This window comes from Anabas testudineus, chromosome 15, assembly GCF_900324465.2.
Source record: "Anabas testudineus chromosome 15, fAnaTes1.2, whole genome shotgun sequence".
NCBI lineage: Eukaryota > Metazoa > Chordata > Actinopteri > Anabantiformes > Anabantidae > Anabas > Anabas testudineus.
This window is the reverse complement of record NC_046624.1, coordinates 1169782-1186771: the sequence shown is the minus strand read 5'-3', so window position 1 is coordinate 1186771 and position 16990 is coordinate 1169782. Positions and strand designations below refer to the sequence as shown.

Sequence of the window (16990 nt, the reverse complement as noted above, 5' to 3'; positions counted from 1 at the left end):
TTCTCCCCCAGGGATCCACATGTAACATGCCCCTAAAGCCATGATTTTTTTCAGTGAGGATCCACAAAACATGCCGGATGATGCTGCCTTACACCTTAGATGCTTTAGGGTAAGCCACTTTCTTTTTACCCAATCATTTTTACTTACCTGTATATTCCTTATTTCTTGATTTTCATTTTAAGGAAAGCCATAGTGTATGTTGGTATAACATTTGTGAAGTATGAGCCTAGAATGATCGTGTTTAGCTTTTTGCGCACATATTTCTCTAAGAGACGACACTGTCAAGCGCTCCTAGTTCTTATGTCCTCCATACTAGACAGAATTGCAAATTAGTTATGTTACATAGCAGTTGTTAGAACAACCAATTACAATTCTCTGGAGTGGTTAATTATTAATCGCATTAGAAAAGAGATAGGTGAATGTAAGGGGATGGCAAATGACATCATTAAATCAAGTCTTTTTTGGCATGGGAGAATGCCATTGAGAGTTAGTGCTCGTAATTTAGAGGTTTCATGGCAGATAATGCAATGATGAGAATGAGAAAGTGCTGCTGTCAAGCTTGTTCTTATTGAGGACCTTGGCTTTGAGCTGTGACGGGTCATAAACATTGGTGACTAACTTCACTATGCTTTGTGTTAGCTGTGGCATTGTTTTGTTGGATTCATACTTGATTTCTTTCTGCTTGGGAGGATTATGTTCGAAGGGCTGTGAGAACCCAGAGCTGTTCGGTACTGGGTTCTTATTCAAGAACTGGTAGATTAGCCTGGATAAAGAACACAAGAAGCACTGCTAAGCCTTAAGAGCAAGATGTTATTCCATATTGTTGTGGCTTTCTATTTTGTTTAACTACTTCTGAAATTATCTCCATAATTTCCTTTTAATTTCAGCTAAGTGTCTCCTTGCCAATTTAGACGAGCAACTGTATCATGGGCACCACAATCATCACACTTGAAGACATGCGAGCACTGGAGGTCAAGGAGGAGCAGGAGGAGTCCATCTTGGCAATGTTAGGCATCATTGGCACATTCCTTAACCTCTTTGTAATTGTTTTTGTTTACATCTATACCACACTGTGAAGTGCCAAAGTAAAAGATGAAGGAAATCAGCAATTAGATGCAACTTCTCCAAGACAGACTGAAGTGAGCTGCTGTGGTTAATTAGAAAGTGACACATTTTTGGGAAAGGACTCTGACATGAACATCTTCCCCAGCGACAGGAGGAGGAAACTGGACAGACTGTCTAAGGTTGAAGACAAAGAAGCCATATTGTCAAGTCACAGTTATACACCAGGGAGATAACAAAGGGCTGGAGGACATGGCAGGAGCAGGGCAGTACTGGAATCAGGGTTAACAAAGACAAATGAATACTAGCAAGTCCCCCCAGCCAGGACCAACACACCTATGGGCTGATAACAAATACCAACTACCCCTCAACCTCATTTTCTTAGACTGCTGGATTTGGAAAGATGAGTCAAACAAGACAGTTTTGTATTTTTAATGTTAAGCTTGTTGGACTTTAAATTGTTACATTCCTGAGAACACTGGCGGGAAGCTGCTGTGAAGACAATATGGAAATCAAATTTAATGCTTTAGGCCTCCTGTCTTTCATAGAAATTAGGGTCTAAAATGCACCAACACAAATAATAATTGTTGACAACAAAATATTTTCTATTTAAAAGCATAACTACAATGACATTAACACAACTGTGAGGATGAATTTTTAACCCCCCCAAATTAAAAACAAAATAAATAAACAAAAAAACCCTTCTAGAACATAAAACAGCCTCTCTTCTACTAATTCCTCTCTGCCCACCTTTAGCATATGATGATTACAGTAGGAGGTTTGAAAGATTCTCTACATTTATTTGAATTTATTTCAGCCTAGCCTAGCATTTACATTTACATTTAGCAGACGCTTTTATCTGGAGCGACTCACAAGTGAGGAACAAGGGTAGGCAGGCTAAGCGTAAGGAGGTCTTGCCTAAGGACCCCTGCTGGAAATAGGCCAGAACCCCAGTCTCAATCAGCAAACTCCTTATATTAAAAATGCAGAACAGTACATTTTAGAAATTCCTCAGAAGTGTATGTGAAAAGGTTCTGAATCATTATAGGCAAGTGTGTTTACCATGGGCAACATGTAATTAAATGTTTCCAAAAACTCCAAAAAACACATACACAGAGTATGCTACATTACCACTATTTGCTACATGCCTACTGGCACAATCAGTGGCATAGTGCAGCAGTATGCTCTTGTGTAAATCAGTCATGGAAAAGGAAGGGCTGCAATTAACAAGAAGGGGTTTTGGGGTAATTTACAACAACAACAACAACAACAACAACAACAACAACAACAAAAACAACAACAACAACAGTGCATCGTGCATCAAAAAAGTTGACTCTGGTTCAACTTTTTCTGCAATGCAACATGATGCCATCTGACAAGGTATTTGTTGGTTAATGACTTACATGCAAGAGCACATTCCTAGTGGATTACTTTGTTATGGAATATTGCATTTCCATGGTTTATTTTGAAATCATCTGAACTAAAGATGAAACAGGTGCCACCTGGAGAATGGTAAAATCCTGCCTTGAGTATTAGCACTGAGCTGCGATTCAGCATCTAATGAGCTTTGATGAGATCTTATTTGAGACGGAGCAACAAATCTGTCCCTCCAACTGACTTCGTAAATTTAATTTCATTGTCTTAACAGGACATGAAACAACACAGACCCCAATAATACATAGTTATTATTGTATTGTAGGTTAAATACCTGTGTGAATTCAGCATAGGTATGTGGTAACAGAATCAATCATTTCCATGAGTGGTGATAAATTGCAAATTCACAAAGACACAAGGAAATAATTGTAAAGAATGAAGGTGGTGCAGTGTCTTGCTTGACTTTGAGCTTGTACTGACTCCAGTAATATGTCTTGAGATAGGGGAAATTCTTGATGTGGGCAAAATGTGTATCAAATTGTATATATTCAATTTCTGTCTCAAGCATCATTGTCTTACCACACTGGCAAAACATTAAAAATGAAATGAAAATGAAAAAACTGGACACAATCTGCAGCATGTAATATTAAAACTTCCTCTGTTCACAACCACAATAAGTCTAAAACTGCGTTACGACATGTTGGCAAAGAGTTTGTAACATAGGGTGGTGTATATAAGGAGAAAAGCAGAGTTGGAGACATGAAGTTAGCAAAAAAAATAAGACAATGCCCGATTACTCACTGTAACTTAACAGTAGTAAATTTCGACCATACAAAAAAAGGTCTCTATGGTTTCAAGTTTAGATTGAATTCTTAGAAGATAAAGGACAGCTTTGTCCACTCCCTCAAACCCTCAAGACCATAATGTCAATGTTTCAACCCACAGTATCTCAAATTTATTATGGATTGTGACACAAACTATATTGGAAAGATGGTAAATTGTGCTTCCCTGAAAAACAGAAACACAATACTGAGAGGAGACACTCGTCCTTTTGTAAGAGCTTGCCAGAATTTGCAGGGATGATGACTCATTCAAGAGGCAGTTGGCACATTTTTCTATAGGAGGATATGGGAGGTAATGGATGAATGAAACCAGGGCCACGTCAAAAACAGCGGGTTACTAGAGATGTGATAAATGTGTCCAGTGTACTTTTACATATACAAACAAAAAGAAGGCTTGAAATAACCTGATTTCAAGCCTATCCTCACACCCAACAGCAGCACTCTCCAGGAGACAATCAGCTGAAAACCCCTGCTGTATACCAATGGGGTTTTTCATTGGCTGTCTTGTTTGTGTCTCCTGTGGTGTTTCAATATATTTTGTATTTCTCATGCGCATTGTAGTATTATGGATTGAAATTAATATTAAAGCTCCTGCTAAATGTGAGTGTTATTAAGCAAATGTAGACCCTAGGGCTGTGCAATTAAACAAATTTTTATTTTGATTTCGGGTCTCAAAGATCACAAAAACTATGAAATTGAGAAGGAAAAAAAAAAAAAAAAAGATTATTCTTCTGCTTATGACGCACATGCGCACTTATGCCCCAAAGCACAAACTCTCCCAGCCATTGCTGTCAACAGAAGAGGAAGAAGCTATTCTGTTTGGAAACACTTTGGATTCAAAGAAGCAGGAGTGGATCAAAAACATATGTGCAAGATTTGCCACGCAGTAGTGTTAGCATCGCTTGGTAACACCACAAATCTTTTTAACCATCTAAAATTTAAACACAGACTGTTATATGGCCAACTACTAAAAAAGAAACAGAAAGAGCAATGAACAACCCCGACAAGGTCCTCCGCTACACAGTTCTTCAATTAAAGCCACTCTCAGTGCAACTCTATATCCATCCAGCTCGGAAAGGCACCAAAAAAATAACAGATGCCATTACACACTTCTTAGCCAAAGGCATGTGTCCCATTAGCACAGTTAAGAACAAAGGATTAACAAAATGGTAAATAATCTGGACAAGAGTTCCACCTGCTTTATATGAAAATTGGCAACACAACAGACCTATGGTCTAGCCGCACAAGTGAGCCATACATTTGCTTAGTAATACACTACAAAACTTGTATTCAATTGAAACTGATTTCAATTTGAATACAAAATGTCTCCTCTTGGCCATAGGTTAGTAGGAATCCTTCATACATATTATTGGTAATGTGGTGATTTAATTGTATGTGATTTTAAAAACAGCAATAATGACACTAGAAATATAGGCCAGAAATTATTCAAATTTCTGTGTGACTGTCTCTCTTATGTTAACCTTTTTTATCATTATTATTGTTAATACTATCACTTGAACTAGTTTGTCGGCAGCTCTTCCTATAGTTGGAAAAAAAGGAGGGAACTTGCAAAGGCACAGAGGCAGCTGAAGCTACCTGGACACTCCCTTAAAACAGAATGCCCAACCAGATATGGATCAAGGCAGGCCATGATAGACATAGTCCCTGAACTGCATAAAGCCATTGCCCAGGTTCTTTCTAGCGACCAAAAATTCAGACATCTCACTCTCTCTTGGCAGGACATTGATGTACTGGAGGTAGCCTTCTTGCTGAATTCACTGACACAGTTAGTGGAGAGAAATGTATCAGTGTATCTTTTCTGAAACCAACGCCTTACCTTTTTAGCATTTAAATATTGGAAGTGCAGGAGGACAACACAGACCTTGCCAAAAGCATCAAAAGGAAGATTTTAGACTATATCAATAACAGATGCAGAGACTCAGCGACACAAGGAGTTAATTGACATGGCCTCTGCACTGGACTCAAGGTTCAAGCTTAAATATGTCAGTGAAGATAACCGAGGAACTACTGAAGACAGACTGAGCTGAGATCAAGAGTGTGATGACTGCCATGGTAATAATAATACAAATAAATGGTAATAATAATAGTTAAGTGGATTCATGTGTTGACAAAATAATTTGAACATTTAATACCACAACCGCAATTGTTTCCTCCAAGGAGAAAGCCCGATTGAGACAGCATTAATGTCTGTTTACGTTACAAAGGAACAGTACAGCTGCTGCTCCAAAGACAAAAAAGTAGAAGGGCCTGTGTAGCTATTTCAAGGTCATCACAGACATAGCTGCAGGACCTCCTCTGCAACAGGACCAGGCCATAGCTCCTGAGGTACAGTTGTACCTGCAGACAGAGACAGTGGATGCTGAGGAAGTCCCACTAAAGTTGTGAAGGGCATTTTGGCCATATTAGCTTGAAACATGTTTACAAAGCCTGAAGCTGAAGTTATTTTCTTTTACTATTCTAATCTATTAATTAATTTTTTTGTTACTGACTGGAAGTTGATTGTTGATTATGTTGTTATGTATTGTTGAAAATGTAAAATTGTAAAATGTTGTCTAAGGCACATATGTGAACAAACTTATTTTGATCTAATCTATTTATTATTTTAACTGATATTTGATATCTGATATTTTTATTTATTACATGTTTTATAAGAGATTGTGGAAATGAACTACACTGTTAATATTATTTGCCTTCATATTATTTTTCACATCATATGATTCTCTTAAGTGTACTGTAGGTGGGGTTGTCACCTCATCTATATATCTTGTGTCTGTTTCAAATGAATATTTGTCTGATGAAGACGATGTAGACTGACCCACTGTAAAAACATTTTTGGGCGCTTATTTAAATGTGCAGACAATCTCTCTCCTTTCTCTTTGATTCTATTTTTTTGGTCCTGCATCTGCACCCAACTTGGGCTGGAGGAGAACACCTTTCACCCCTTCTAGATTAGATTGAGTATTAGTTTTCAGTAGTGAGCAGGATCATCTAAAAATGAACCTTTTAACACTGCCAACATGTTGTCAATTTCAGTATTATCATGTAGCCACTGCTTTCTACGGCTTTCAATCCCTATCCTACTGCTTGTATATTTCTTTTTACTCTTCTACAACAAAATCATCATTGACAGACTTCAGCCAATGCTCAGGTTGTGTGAGGCCATGTTTAATACTACAGACTACTACTAGGCTATAATTGCCTCAACTGGAATTAATATCCAGCAGTATATTTTACATGAATGTACGCATACACACACACACACACACACACACACTTAAACTTGTGTGTCTGAGGCATTTAGCACATAATGAGGAGCAATAACAATACTCACAATGCCTTTTATCGGCTGTTATTTAATGAGACCAGGGATGAATTAGCACACAGATACTCCTATAAACAACCACCAGCATTATGCAAAAAGGTGGAACACACTCAGTTGTAACTAGCTCAGGGCTGATATGCGAAACAACACAAACACTCAAAGCAAATCCTTATGTCTCGTTTTGCCTGAAGTTGTTTATATTCAAACTCAAGACAAAAACCAACCTGGTCAAAAAAAATTAACTGCTGGGAATAGAAACTGTCTGCACCACCGGTTAATTTACATTGACATTTAGTCATTTAGCAGACACTTTTATCCAACTCGACTTACAAGTGAGGAACAAGGCAAGCAAACAAAATCTAATGACTGAATTAGTATTTCATCAGTGAATCACTTCTATAAAGTTAATTTGCCCTTACTGGTGAATGGTCTACAAGACGGCAGTGTAAAGACATGTCATACCAGGACTGCACTGGATAAATCATTAGCTTCTACACAGGCTTTCAATCTGCTACAATGTCTACCACCTGAAACTGAACAACATGAAATCAACTATATAATCAACTTGACTGCATTAACACACAGTATAGTTTAGAGATTGTTTAACATTTAGCTCAAACAACTAAAATTAACAGGTACCGCATAATGGTGTCAAAAACAGAAACGACCTAGATCTGTATGGTTTAATATTATGTCTGTGTTCAGAGAGCACTCGCCTGTAGCTACTCCTAAAGTAAAACATCAGCTGTAATATAGGCAACTAAGTTTCCTCATGACGGCCTGTAATTCAAGTTCAACATTGAACATTCTAATCTTAAATGCAATTTGTTGCTTGTGCATATTGATAGTTTGCAATGTAAAAATTTCCAGTTTAATAATGCAGTGCTGTTCCAGACTTTACACAGGAGTGGGAAGTTAACCACCTTAAATGATAAGCCTCCCTACCAGTGGCCTCAAAAAACTAAAAATAGCATTAGCATTTCTGCCAATATCAGAAGAAATTTGCCTAAAATTCACTGTCGCATCATGTGGTGATTTGTGTATGTCTTGAGCTGCTTTCATGTGTTGTTTTGTACAGCTGTGTTTAGACATTAGTCCAGTGTAGATGTTTTAATCTTAGGCGTGGCCTTTTTATTGCAGTAAAATGTTCATCAAAAGTGAATTTACAACTTGCAGAAATATAAGACATTAGAGGATCAAATTGATGAGCTATATAGTAGAACAATTGAAAATGTTTTTTTCAGTGTGATGGTTGGTCTACTGTATAAACTAGTGAACCCAGCCTACAGAAAGAATGCTTAGTTAAAGGTGCTGATGTACAAATTAGCCATATATGTTCCCTGTATCCCATAACATTTTCAAGACTAAAGAGCTAGATGTGGATACACATCTTCACATGCTTCACTGTGCTGACGTACACTGGTGTTTTAAATGAATTAATGAACAAACAATGTTACATATCTCTGACTTAAACCATTTTATGGGAAGCAGAGCATAATATATATTTTAAAAAAAGCCAGGAAATTCAACAGCACATTACTAACAACACTGTTAAATATTTGATCTCACACTAGCTAAACGTTCAAAATAATGAGCATTCAATAACCTTAACCACAAACAAAGTGGTTTTGTTGAGTAACCCAACCACAGAGTGGACTAAGGATCTTTTAGGTAAATAAGCTGCAGTTAAAAAGGAGTTTGAATGCAATAAAGCCACCGATTATGTGTTGTTTTGTCTGTTGTATATCATCACAACGTAATTGTTAAAACCATTTACTATATATATATATATATATATATATATATATACACAACTTGTAAACTTTAAGTAACTGCAGGATGAAGAGGTACTCTCCCCTTTCCTAATCTTGAAAGCAGTGCTGATGCTGCAAATCATAAAACCATGTCTATTTCAAAGTACTGTCTTTTAAAATACTTGATGGTGCATGATGTGACATTACATCAGCCATGGTGCTGTAGTACATTTACTATTGGAAAGCTACAGACATTACAGTATAACACATGCCACATAGTTTCAGTTACTTTGTGGGATTTTCATTACGCACTTAGATTAAGTATTTGAAGTTTTACTTTTTACATCTAATAATCGAGTTCCCTTGTCTCAGGGCAAGCATGTTCTTGGTTCTTCTGTGTGTGATTACTTTATCTGAAATCACGCAAATTGAATAATGAATAAATCAGTGTAAAAACAAAACCATAACCTTCATCCCAAATCTCACTGTATGTGCATGTTAAAAAGAAAAAAAAAAAAGGGGTGCATGGTGTGTGGGAAAATTTCCAACAATGCAATGCATTTATGAATTGTTACGTTTATGTTTTTGTTTAAACAATTTAACATTTTAACAGTTCAAGCAGAGATCAAATGCCAATTAAAGTAGCTCGCTGTTCCATCTGAAGCAGTTCACTTAATGATCTTGTTAAAATAAAAATAGCAATTCAGACTGACACCAACATCCAATTTTATAATATCCTTGTCATTTTAAAGAACAGGTAACCTACCAGAGTCATTGCGCAGGTAGGAGGACATGGCAGGGATGAGGCAGGACTGGCTCAGGAGCTCTTGCAGCACTGTTGGCAGAGCTGAAATGTTGTGGGCTCTGCTGTCTGCTGAAGAAGCATCAGCACTGTGGCAGCTGCTTGACCCTGCTGGGTTTATGTAGCTTGCTAAGACCTGATGAACAAAACAGTGCAGATTCAAAACAAGTTACAAAATAAAAACTTAACTCAAACTAAAACACTGCGTCAGAGGCTTATTTCGGGGCACCAGAGCAAAATAAATAATAATAATTAAGCACTTTATTGATCCCCTTGGGGAAAGTACAAATACATAAAGAAATACAAGTGTGTATATGTGTACATAAAAAAAAAAATATAATAATTCTAATACAAGATAACGTGTGTGACGTATTAACCTTTGACTTACCTGCAGTAGACATGTGACATGTTCCTCTTCTAGCCGTTGTTTGGTGAGGGCCTGCTCAACATCCCAGCCTGAGGCTGTGGATCCAGTACCAAAACCAGTTCCCTTAGCCCAGTACAGCTGCTGCTCCTCACTAGTCCCCCCACCGTGGCAACTAGATATCTGTGGCTGTCAACATAGACACAGAAATGTTGTACAGGATTAAAATACGCATGATATTTTATATCATTTAATCATCCGATGAGATGATGAAGGATGTTGGGGGTTGAGTATGGGGTGAGGTTGAATCCACAGACAGGACTGTCAACCTAATATCTGCTACCTTACTTTTAACTTCTTCAGTAGTTAGAAGTATTAAAAACTCCCCATAATGACCAACCCGATCAACCTCAATCCAATTATTCCGTGCCTATTGAAGGTTTGAGCTAAATGCTTTTCTGCACAGATAACTGGTAGCTGTTGCACACTGATTCCAAGATGTGAAAGCAATGAAAAAAATGCTGTGCACAGGATGAGCCCTACATAAAATCCTAGAAAATTCACCTTAATGCAACCGTTGCACTTGTAAACTTTCCGCTAAAGACTGATGTACTATATATTCTCAGTTCATGAGGAGACTTGATTTAGAAAATATTGTCTTTAACTTCCATGCCTGCGCTGCCCGCGACCATGCGCTATGAAACTCTTAGCTGTGAGACTGTTTCTATTGTCATCTGGGGTATAAAGAATGGATACAAGTAGTGTGTAATCTATTGAAACTGGAGCTACATTGGCAAGAAAAACTTTGTGAACCTTTGGGAATTTCATGGTTTTCTGCATTAAGTTGTCATAAAATGTGTTTCTGTAAGAAACTGGTCTTAAGTTCTCTTCTGTAGATGTGAGAACATAAAGGTGTGTGTGATAACAGACTGCGGGTCAAAAGTGGTTGAAGCCATTTTCACTGATGCATTTTCTGCTGAGGACAACATTACCATCTCATGTGTGAAGCCTGTTCTTCGGTTATTTAATAATAACAACATCCTACAGGCAAAGTAGAATGACAGACCTAACAAAGACAATAAAGCAGCCTATACTAGACTACATGAACAGCAAATATGGAGATGCGGTGACTGAGGAACTAATCAATCTGACAAACTCCACTCGACCTCTGTTTCCGCAACGAATACACAAGCGAAAGCCATCCGAGTTTGTGGAGTTCTTTCAAACCGAGCAAAGTCACAATGCACCTGAACTTCCTCTTGAAACAGCAGCAGACATCCAACTGACTCAGGATGGCTTGAAGAGACAAAAGACCACCCATAATTTTAAGACCATACCCACCCCTATTCTTAACAGATTACGTTATTGCTGGAAATAATTAACTGAATATTTAATTACTAAATACTTGATATCTGCAGCCCTAAGAGGAACAAAACATTGCTGGTGAAAATCAGTAACTGCATTTAAGTTGAGGACTGACTGGGGATTTCCTGGGATGTGTAATGCTTATAAATAATAACTGTTGCCGTCTTATGTTTTATCTCAGGGGTCACCAACAGGCGGACCGCGGTCCGGATCCGGACCCAGAAGCTGTCCCATACGGACCCGGAGCTACAGACCAATTGCCTTTCTGTTTATGAGACAAAACACAAAGGTTTTGAACACACATACCCACTCAAATCTGAAGTGTGATCACAGAAAGTTGTTAGTCTCAGAGCCCAATATGACCAGTCCACCAGGATCTTGAGCCACATGCTCAGTTCAATGGTACATAAAAATAAATTTGTCAAAAGGTTTTTGAATTGTACTGAATCAATTTGATTTGACAGTCAAGTACTGATTACATGCAGGCTACTTGATAATATATTGCGGTAAATAGTTAGACATTATAATCTTCTGGACCTTTGCTTCCAAAAAACTTGAGTAACCGGACCTCTTTAAATTTCAGTTGAATACCCCTGGTTTATCTCATGTCTGTGCTCCTCTCAGGGCACCATGGAGTGTATGTCTCAAGGACCAGAGGTCTCAAATCTTCAGCTTAAACTTAAGAAATATGATCTATTCTTAGCTCTGACATCTCCATAAATCCACACAGAAAAGAGGGAAAGGGAGTAAACATTACCTAAGTTACCACTTGTCGTAAAATATATTGTTAATACGTTTCAAATAATTGTTACATAATCCCAAGAGTGCGTGGAAGTTAATTCCCAAGTTTATCCAGGTATCTTAATGGACAATGTATTTAAAGATGCTAGTCCACCAGTAGCAGTTGTGTTAAAAGAACAGGAAGCCATTCATTTGAGGTTACTGCTGTAAGTCTGATAAGTTAATAATTATTAAATAATTAATGGATCTTTTTTTTTTTTGCTTAAGCACATTGTGTTTCTCTTTATCTATGACTTGAATGAAAATCAGATTAGAATTTATGGTCAGTTAATGCAACAAAAAAAAAAAAAAAAGAAAGAAAGAAAAACAGGCCATTCCAAAGGATTCACATACCTATGTACAGTTTGCATAAAAACCTAAGACAGTCAAAGTACACTGTGCAAGTGCAAAGTGTTGACTTTCTTCAAGATGAAGTTAATGACTGAATGACTGATTCAGCTACCAGAGACATTTCTGCATTTGAGGCCAATCTGCCCAGTCTTTACTTCTTCAAAGGGTCAGCTGATGCTTAGAATCAACTCTAATAAACAGAATATCACAATAACTGTGTGTGATGACCATACCTCAGAGACACTGGTGCTGGCATTGGGGTTGCGTGGAGCATGGTGGCTAAGAGCTGACAGACAAGCCAGGATGAGGTGAATGGCGCCAATCTCCAGAGCCATGCGGCGTAGAAGCACACCGTCATCAGTGGTCAGAGGAGTGCTGCTGAACAACGCCCGCAAAACGTGGAATGGAAGCGTGGGCAATACATTGGCTGATGGAGACTGCAGGATATGGCCTAAGAGAATGTCAAAGCAAATATTTACATTTTGTTCCAAGCTAGAAAAAACAAAAGACAAACATATAGAAAATCACAGTTTTTATCATGCATTAAACTGTTATTGAAAATTGGTACCGTTTGTATATTGTGTCTTTTTAAGGAACTGAGGAGGAGGAATCAAGAGAAGTGCACTCAAACTTACTGCCCTCTCCATCATCTGTGACACCGAGCACAAGGCGCAGAAGACACTGGGCATGCTTCCTCTCCTTCAGCAACACCTCTGCATACCCTGGCAGGCGCAGGAACAACCCGAAAGCTGCTAGTGAGTGGGCAGGGATGGGTGACATTGTTTGTACTGAGGACGATGATGAGGAGGAGGATTGGGACTGCTGCTTGTTGATGGGTGGTGGTTCAGCAGCAATGGATTCTGGTGCTTCATACACCAATTCACCCGACTGCTCAATGGTTACCCACTCAAACTGGTCACTGTCCTTGGGCTTCTCCTGTGTGGCTGATGGCACCACTGGTGCACTGACCTGTAAATAAGCATATGATATTTTTATCAAATACAGAATTTATTAGATCATATGAAAATTGTAGCCCTACTTGATGCCAGTACTTTTACAGTCCATGTATATCTACAAGCCTAAAGCAGCCTGCAAGTCTCACCTGCTGAATGACATCCGGGTAGAGCATAGGAAGCCTTTCTGCAATGAGGGCCAGGCCACCCATGCCTGCAAAGACCTGCAAAGGTGACTGGATGGGATTGGTCTCCAACAGCGACTCGTCAGTGGCAGCATCCAGACATTCTTCACTTGCCAACATCGGTTCGTCCTCAGGACAGCTGTTCAGCATGTCACAATGATCCACTGCAAGTAGGGTAAAAAGTGGACCTCTTGTATATTCATGCACATTGAACACTCTGCACTGTATTGGGTTGTGACCTAAAGTCTACATAAGACTCCACATAATGCTCCTGCATTATGTGGCTAAAAACCATGCTAAATGCAAAGAGCCACGTGCGAGCTCCTCTGTGGATGTATCTACAATGATCAGTTAGGAGATACTAGCAGAAGCTGTGCACAGGTCTTGATGTTGCTTTCTATCACTGCAGTATAAGGGAAGCAGCAGGTAGATTGCTTTAAAGTAACACATTGCATGTGAAAATGCCTTGAATGTTGTATGAAAGCAACTTCTAACGATTAAAAAGCTTTAATTCCCTGAAGCCTCTAAAGGTAAGCACAAGACCAACTGTGATTAAAGAGTTGGTTCTGAAAACCACTCCATCTCTGACTCCAGCTTTTAGACTTCAAATACTTTATTTCAAAGCAGCCAAGGTGATGTGAGCTGAACTCTTACTGGAGTAAAAGTCCATCAAATCTTCACACAGGATAAGGGTAAAAGGCACAGGGCTGGATTATTTTATACTAGCACAAACAGTTTTGACTGCACAACATTATGGTCATTTGTTGGACAAAAGACAGAAATAACCCAGTCACTAGATCTTGACAGGGCCAGCAGTTGACTGTGATACTGCTAGCAGAAAATCAACTCCCAGAATCATAGCAGGAGCAATGTTGTGAGTAATGTTAGACAGTATGGAGTATGACAGGGCACTTTCACACCTAACCTGCATTTACTTTTTGGTTCAACATGAACATGTGTGTCCACAATCAGATGTGGAGAGATGAAAGAGATGTGCTGTGTGAATTTAGTTCAAAAGTGAACTCCAAAGTAATTTAACCAAACAATTCAAACTCACATACATGTAACAATGTGATCTAATGCAGAGTTCAGAAATTGTGTTTTTTGGTGTAATACAAAAGAAATCCATGAATGTTCAAGATCATATGCTAAAGCATGATAGCACAAGCTTGTCCCTAACATCATACAGTTAAAAAGTATTGAAACTAATGTGTGTTCTTGCTTAAAAAGTTAGTGAAAAGCAGGAGCCAAACTGTGTATATCCTTCAATAATACTGTACCATAATACAGGTTTTAATCTGTAAGCACGTGTGATATATCCTAGGCTTTACAATGTTGCAAGTTATCAGTGTTTAAGACTCCAAGTTTACTCCTCGAGACACTTGTGACAGGTCAAAACAAACAGACTAAACCTAAAAAGCAACAATAACTAATTTTAAACTGTTCAAACATAATTTTAACTGTAGGTTTCTGTACCTTTCTCTGTGCGTAGCCTCTTGAAGGAGTCTGTCTTGGAAAGGCCAGGATCAGAGATGACCTTTGAGCCCAGTTTGACGGTCAGGTTGACGGACTGGTAGCCTTGTGGCAGCTTGCGGTCGTACAGCAGTGTCAGTAGCTGGGCCAGGGTCATCTCAGGTGGGAGGGGCTGACCTGACAGGACAAACATTAAAAAAAATGTCATTCAGTCTTGGCTTCTCAGTTTCATTATGCAACTCTTTCACCTCCTCCCAGATAGGACTCAGCATGTTAACTTTACATATGTGCATATGGTACCTGGAAGAAGCTTGTGGTAGAGGTGGAAGACAGGTACACTGATGGTTTTAGCTGATGGATCCACACCAGACGAAGCAGTCAATTTATCGCTCATCACACGACCCCTCCTTGATGGGGGTCGAGGAGGGGTTGAAAGAGCGCGCTTGGACTGGGACTTTAAACCTGATTAGACATAAACAACATGGAAACATCACTGTCAACAAACTGCATTAAAGGCAGAAGTTAGCTAACTGGGTAATAGCTGAACAAGGGGCATGTACAAACAGGGCCAAGTACCTGAGGCCACAACAACGCTGTAGTTGTCCTGGAAGCCACTGTCTGCTTTCATCTTCTCCTTCTCCTCGTGATTCTTTTTCTCCTTGTCCTCCTTCTGCTCATTGATCAGTTTGGCTGTAATGCTGGGTGTGTCTGTGTGAATAAATGGTGAGTACACGCATGGATGGATGTGGGGCAGCATCATAATTCACAACAAGGTAACAAAACAAAACCTCATAGGAAAATAATAACAGACGTTGTAAATTAAATATATTTCGGACTTAGATTAGGTTCAGAAGTGCAGCTAGACCATAAATCAGCTGTTGTAGAAAAAAAACTGGATCTTGTGTTCAATCTGGTTACAACATCAGACTACAGCAGTGGAATGGCTGTGTTGGAAAAATGTTTGCAGCTGGGTATCTGGGTATGGATTAACTATTTTGAGCTTTATCCATTTTTTCATAGCATCAGTTACGTCTTTCCAGCGCCTCCCTGTCCTGCCATATAGAGTTTCTTTTACAAATCTTGTCACTAGAGTTGTTTGTTTTGGTATTGTGGCTGCCTGCTGTGTAGCTGTGGCTGATGCACTTATGCTGAGTCCTCTCACTGTTTGACTGCAAACATATATTTAACATACATATATAACGGTTTGTTGCACAGTGTTGATTTTGAAAAGTTCAAAACCGTTCCATAATATCAAACTGAATTATTTTTAGGGACCAACTCCTTTGTGTTGTCATCTATCATGCTGCCTGGTACGTTGCTAAATAGACATTTTAATTTTAATAGTCTAATATCATATTGCACACAACTAACATAATCTGTTTTCAGATATGCATTCTGAGCAATGTCTGGAGAACCTGGTCTAGGCATTCTGTGGAGTTGTGCATTAACACATGCAGCACACAGCAGGAGAAAATTCTCACACATTCTCACTTGAGAATGTGTGCAGAAGGCATGATATCATGTCACAAAGTACATGATGGATGTTTTTTTTATTTTTTATTTCAGCACATCAGTAAAGCAAGTCACATGATTAGAAATAACACGCTACGTATCTAATCTTAATTTCCTGAACAATTTTCCAACAACAGAAAGCCTGATTTGCATCACTTATACTTTCTGAATGGATCAGCTGAAAGGAAAGGCCCACTGGCTCGCTGTGAATACTACAGACCTGCTGTATTCACACCTGGGTTTACACAGACATTAGTTTGACTTTGTTCTGGGGGCTCACAGCATAAATTCTGGGTAATCTCTGAACTGAACAACTTGGACATTTGCATTTTCACATGCAGCTCACCTGGGTAAAGTGCAGAGAAGTTCAGGGTTCTAGTGCATGTGTGAAATTAGAATACTGTATACATATACATAGCATATAGTGTTTTCTGTAGTGAGTTTCAGTTTCAGTTTTCTTCATTAAACATACCAGACACCCGATCCAGGACTTCAGCCAGTGTAGTGGAGATGGGCAGATTGAGGGTGCGGTACTTGTGGCCTGCTCCATACATGGGATGCTGGATCATGTGGCTGGTAGCATTAATGCGGCCTTTGTATAACTGAGGATAGTAGAAAACATAGCCTTGTTTTACCACATTTGAGAAACATTTTAATAAGCTAAGGAAACTAAAAAGTAATGTACAACTAAATTCTTACCCAGCATCTATGTTAAATATGAAGAACACTACCAGCATTGTATACTGCCCCATGTAGCCTTCATGGTGCTGACTCAATGTCACTCACTTTATACACATTTTACTGCATTGTTAATTTAATTTGAAATAGTA

The 16990-nt window shown here is 38.8% G+C and overlaps 1 protein-coding gene across 6 annotated transcripts in view; it reads right to left on the bottom strand.

Moving 5' to 3' along the window:
- Positions 1–16990, bottom strand: part of birc6 (baculoviral IAP repeat containing 6) — an 81481-nt gene that overhangs the window by 22603 nt on the left and 41888 nt on the right. For all 6 annotated transcript variants that reach the window (XM_026355079.1, XM_026355081.1, XM_026355083.1 and 3 more), the window contains exons 56-64: positions 16633–16762; positions 15225–15356; positions 14949–15110; positions 14652–14825; positions 13140–13339; positions 12673–13006; positions 12271–12488; positions 9566–9730; positions 9142–9313 (exon numbers count right to left, since the gene is read on the bottom strand). In XM_026355079.1, the coding sequence (XP_026210864.1) occupies positions 9142–9313; positions 9566–9730; positions 12271–12488; positions 12673–13006; positions 13140–13339; positions 14652–14825; positions 14949–15110; positions 15225–15356; positions 16633–16762 (1687 nt within the window). The remainder of the gene's footprint in view (positions 1–9141; positions 9314–9565; positions 9731–12270; positions 12489–12672; positions 13007–13139; positions 13340–14651; positions 14826–14948; positions 15111–15224; positions 15357–16632; positions 16763–16990) is intronic.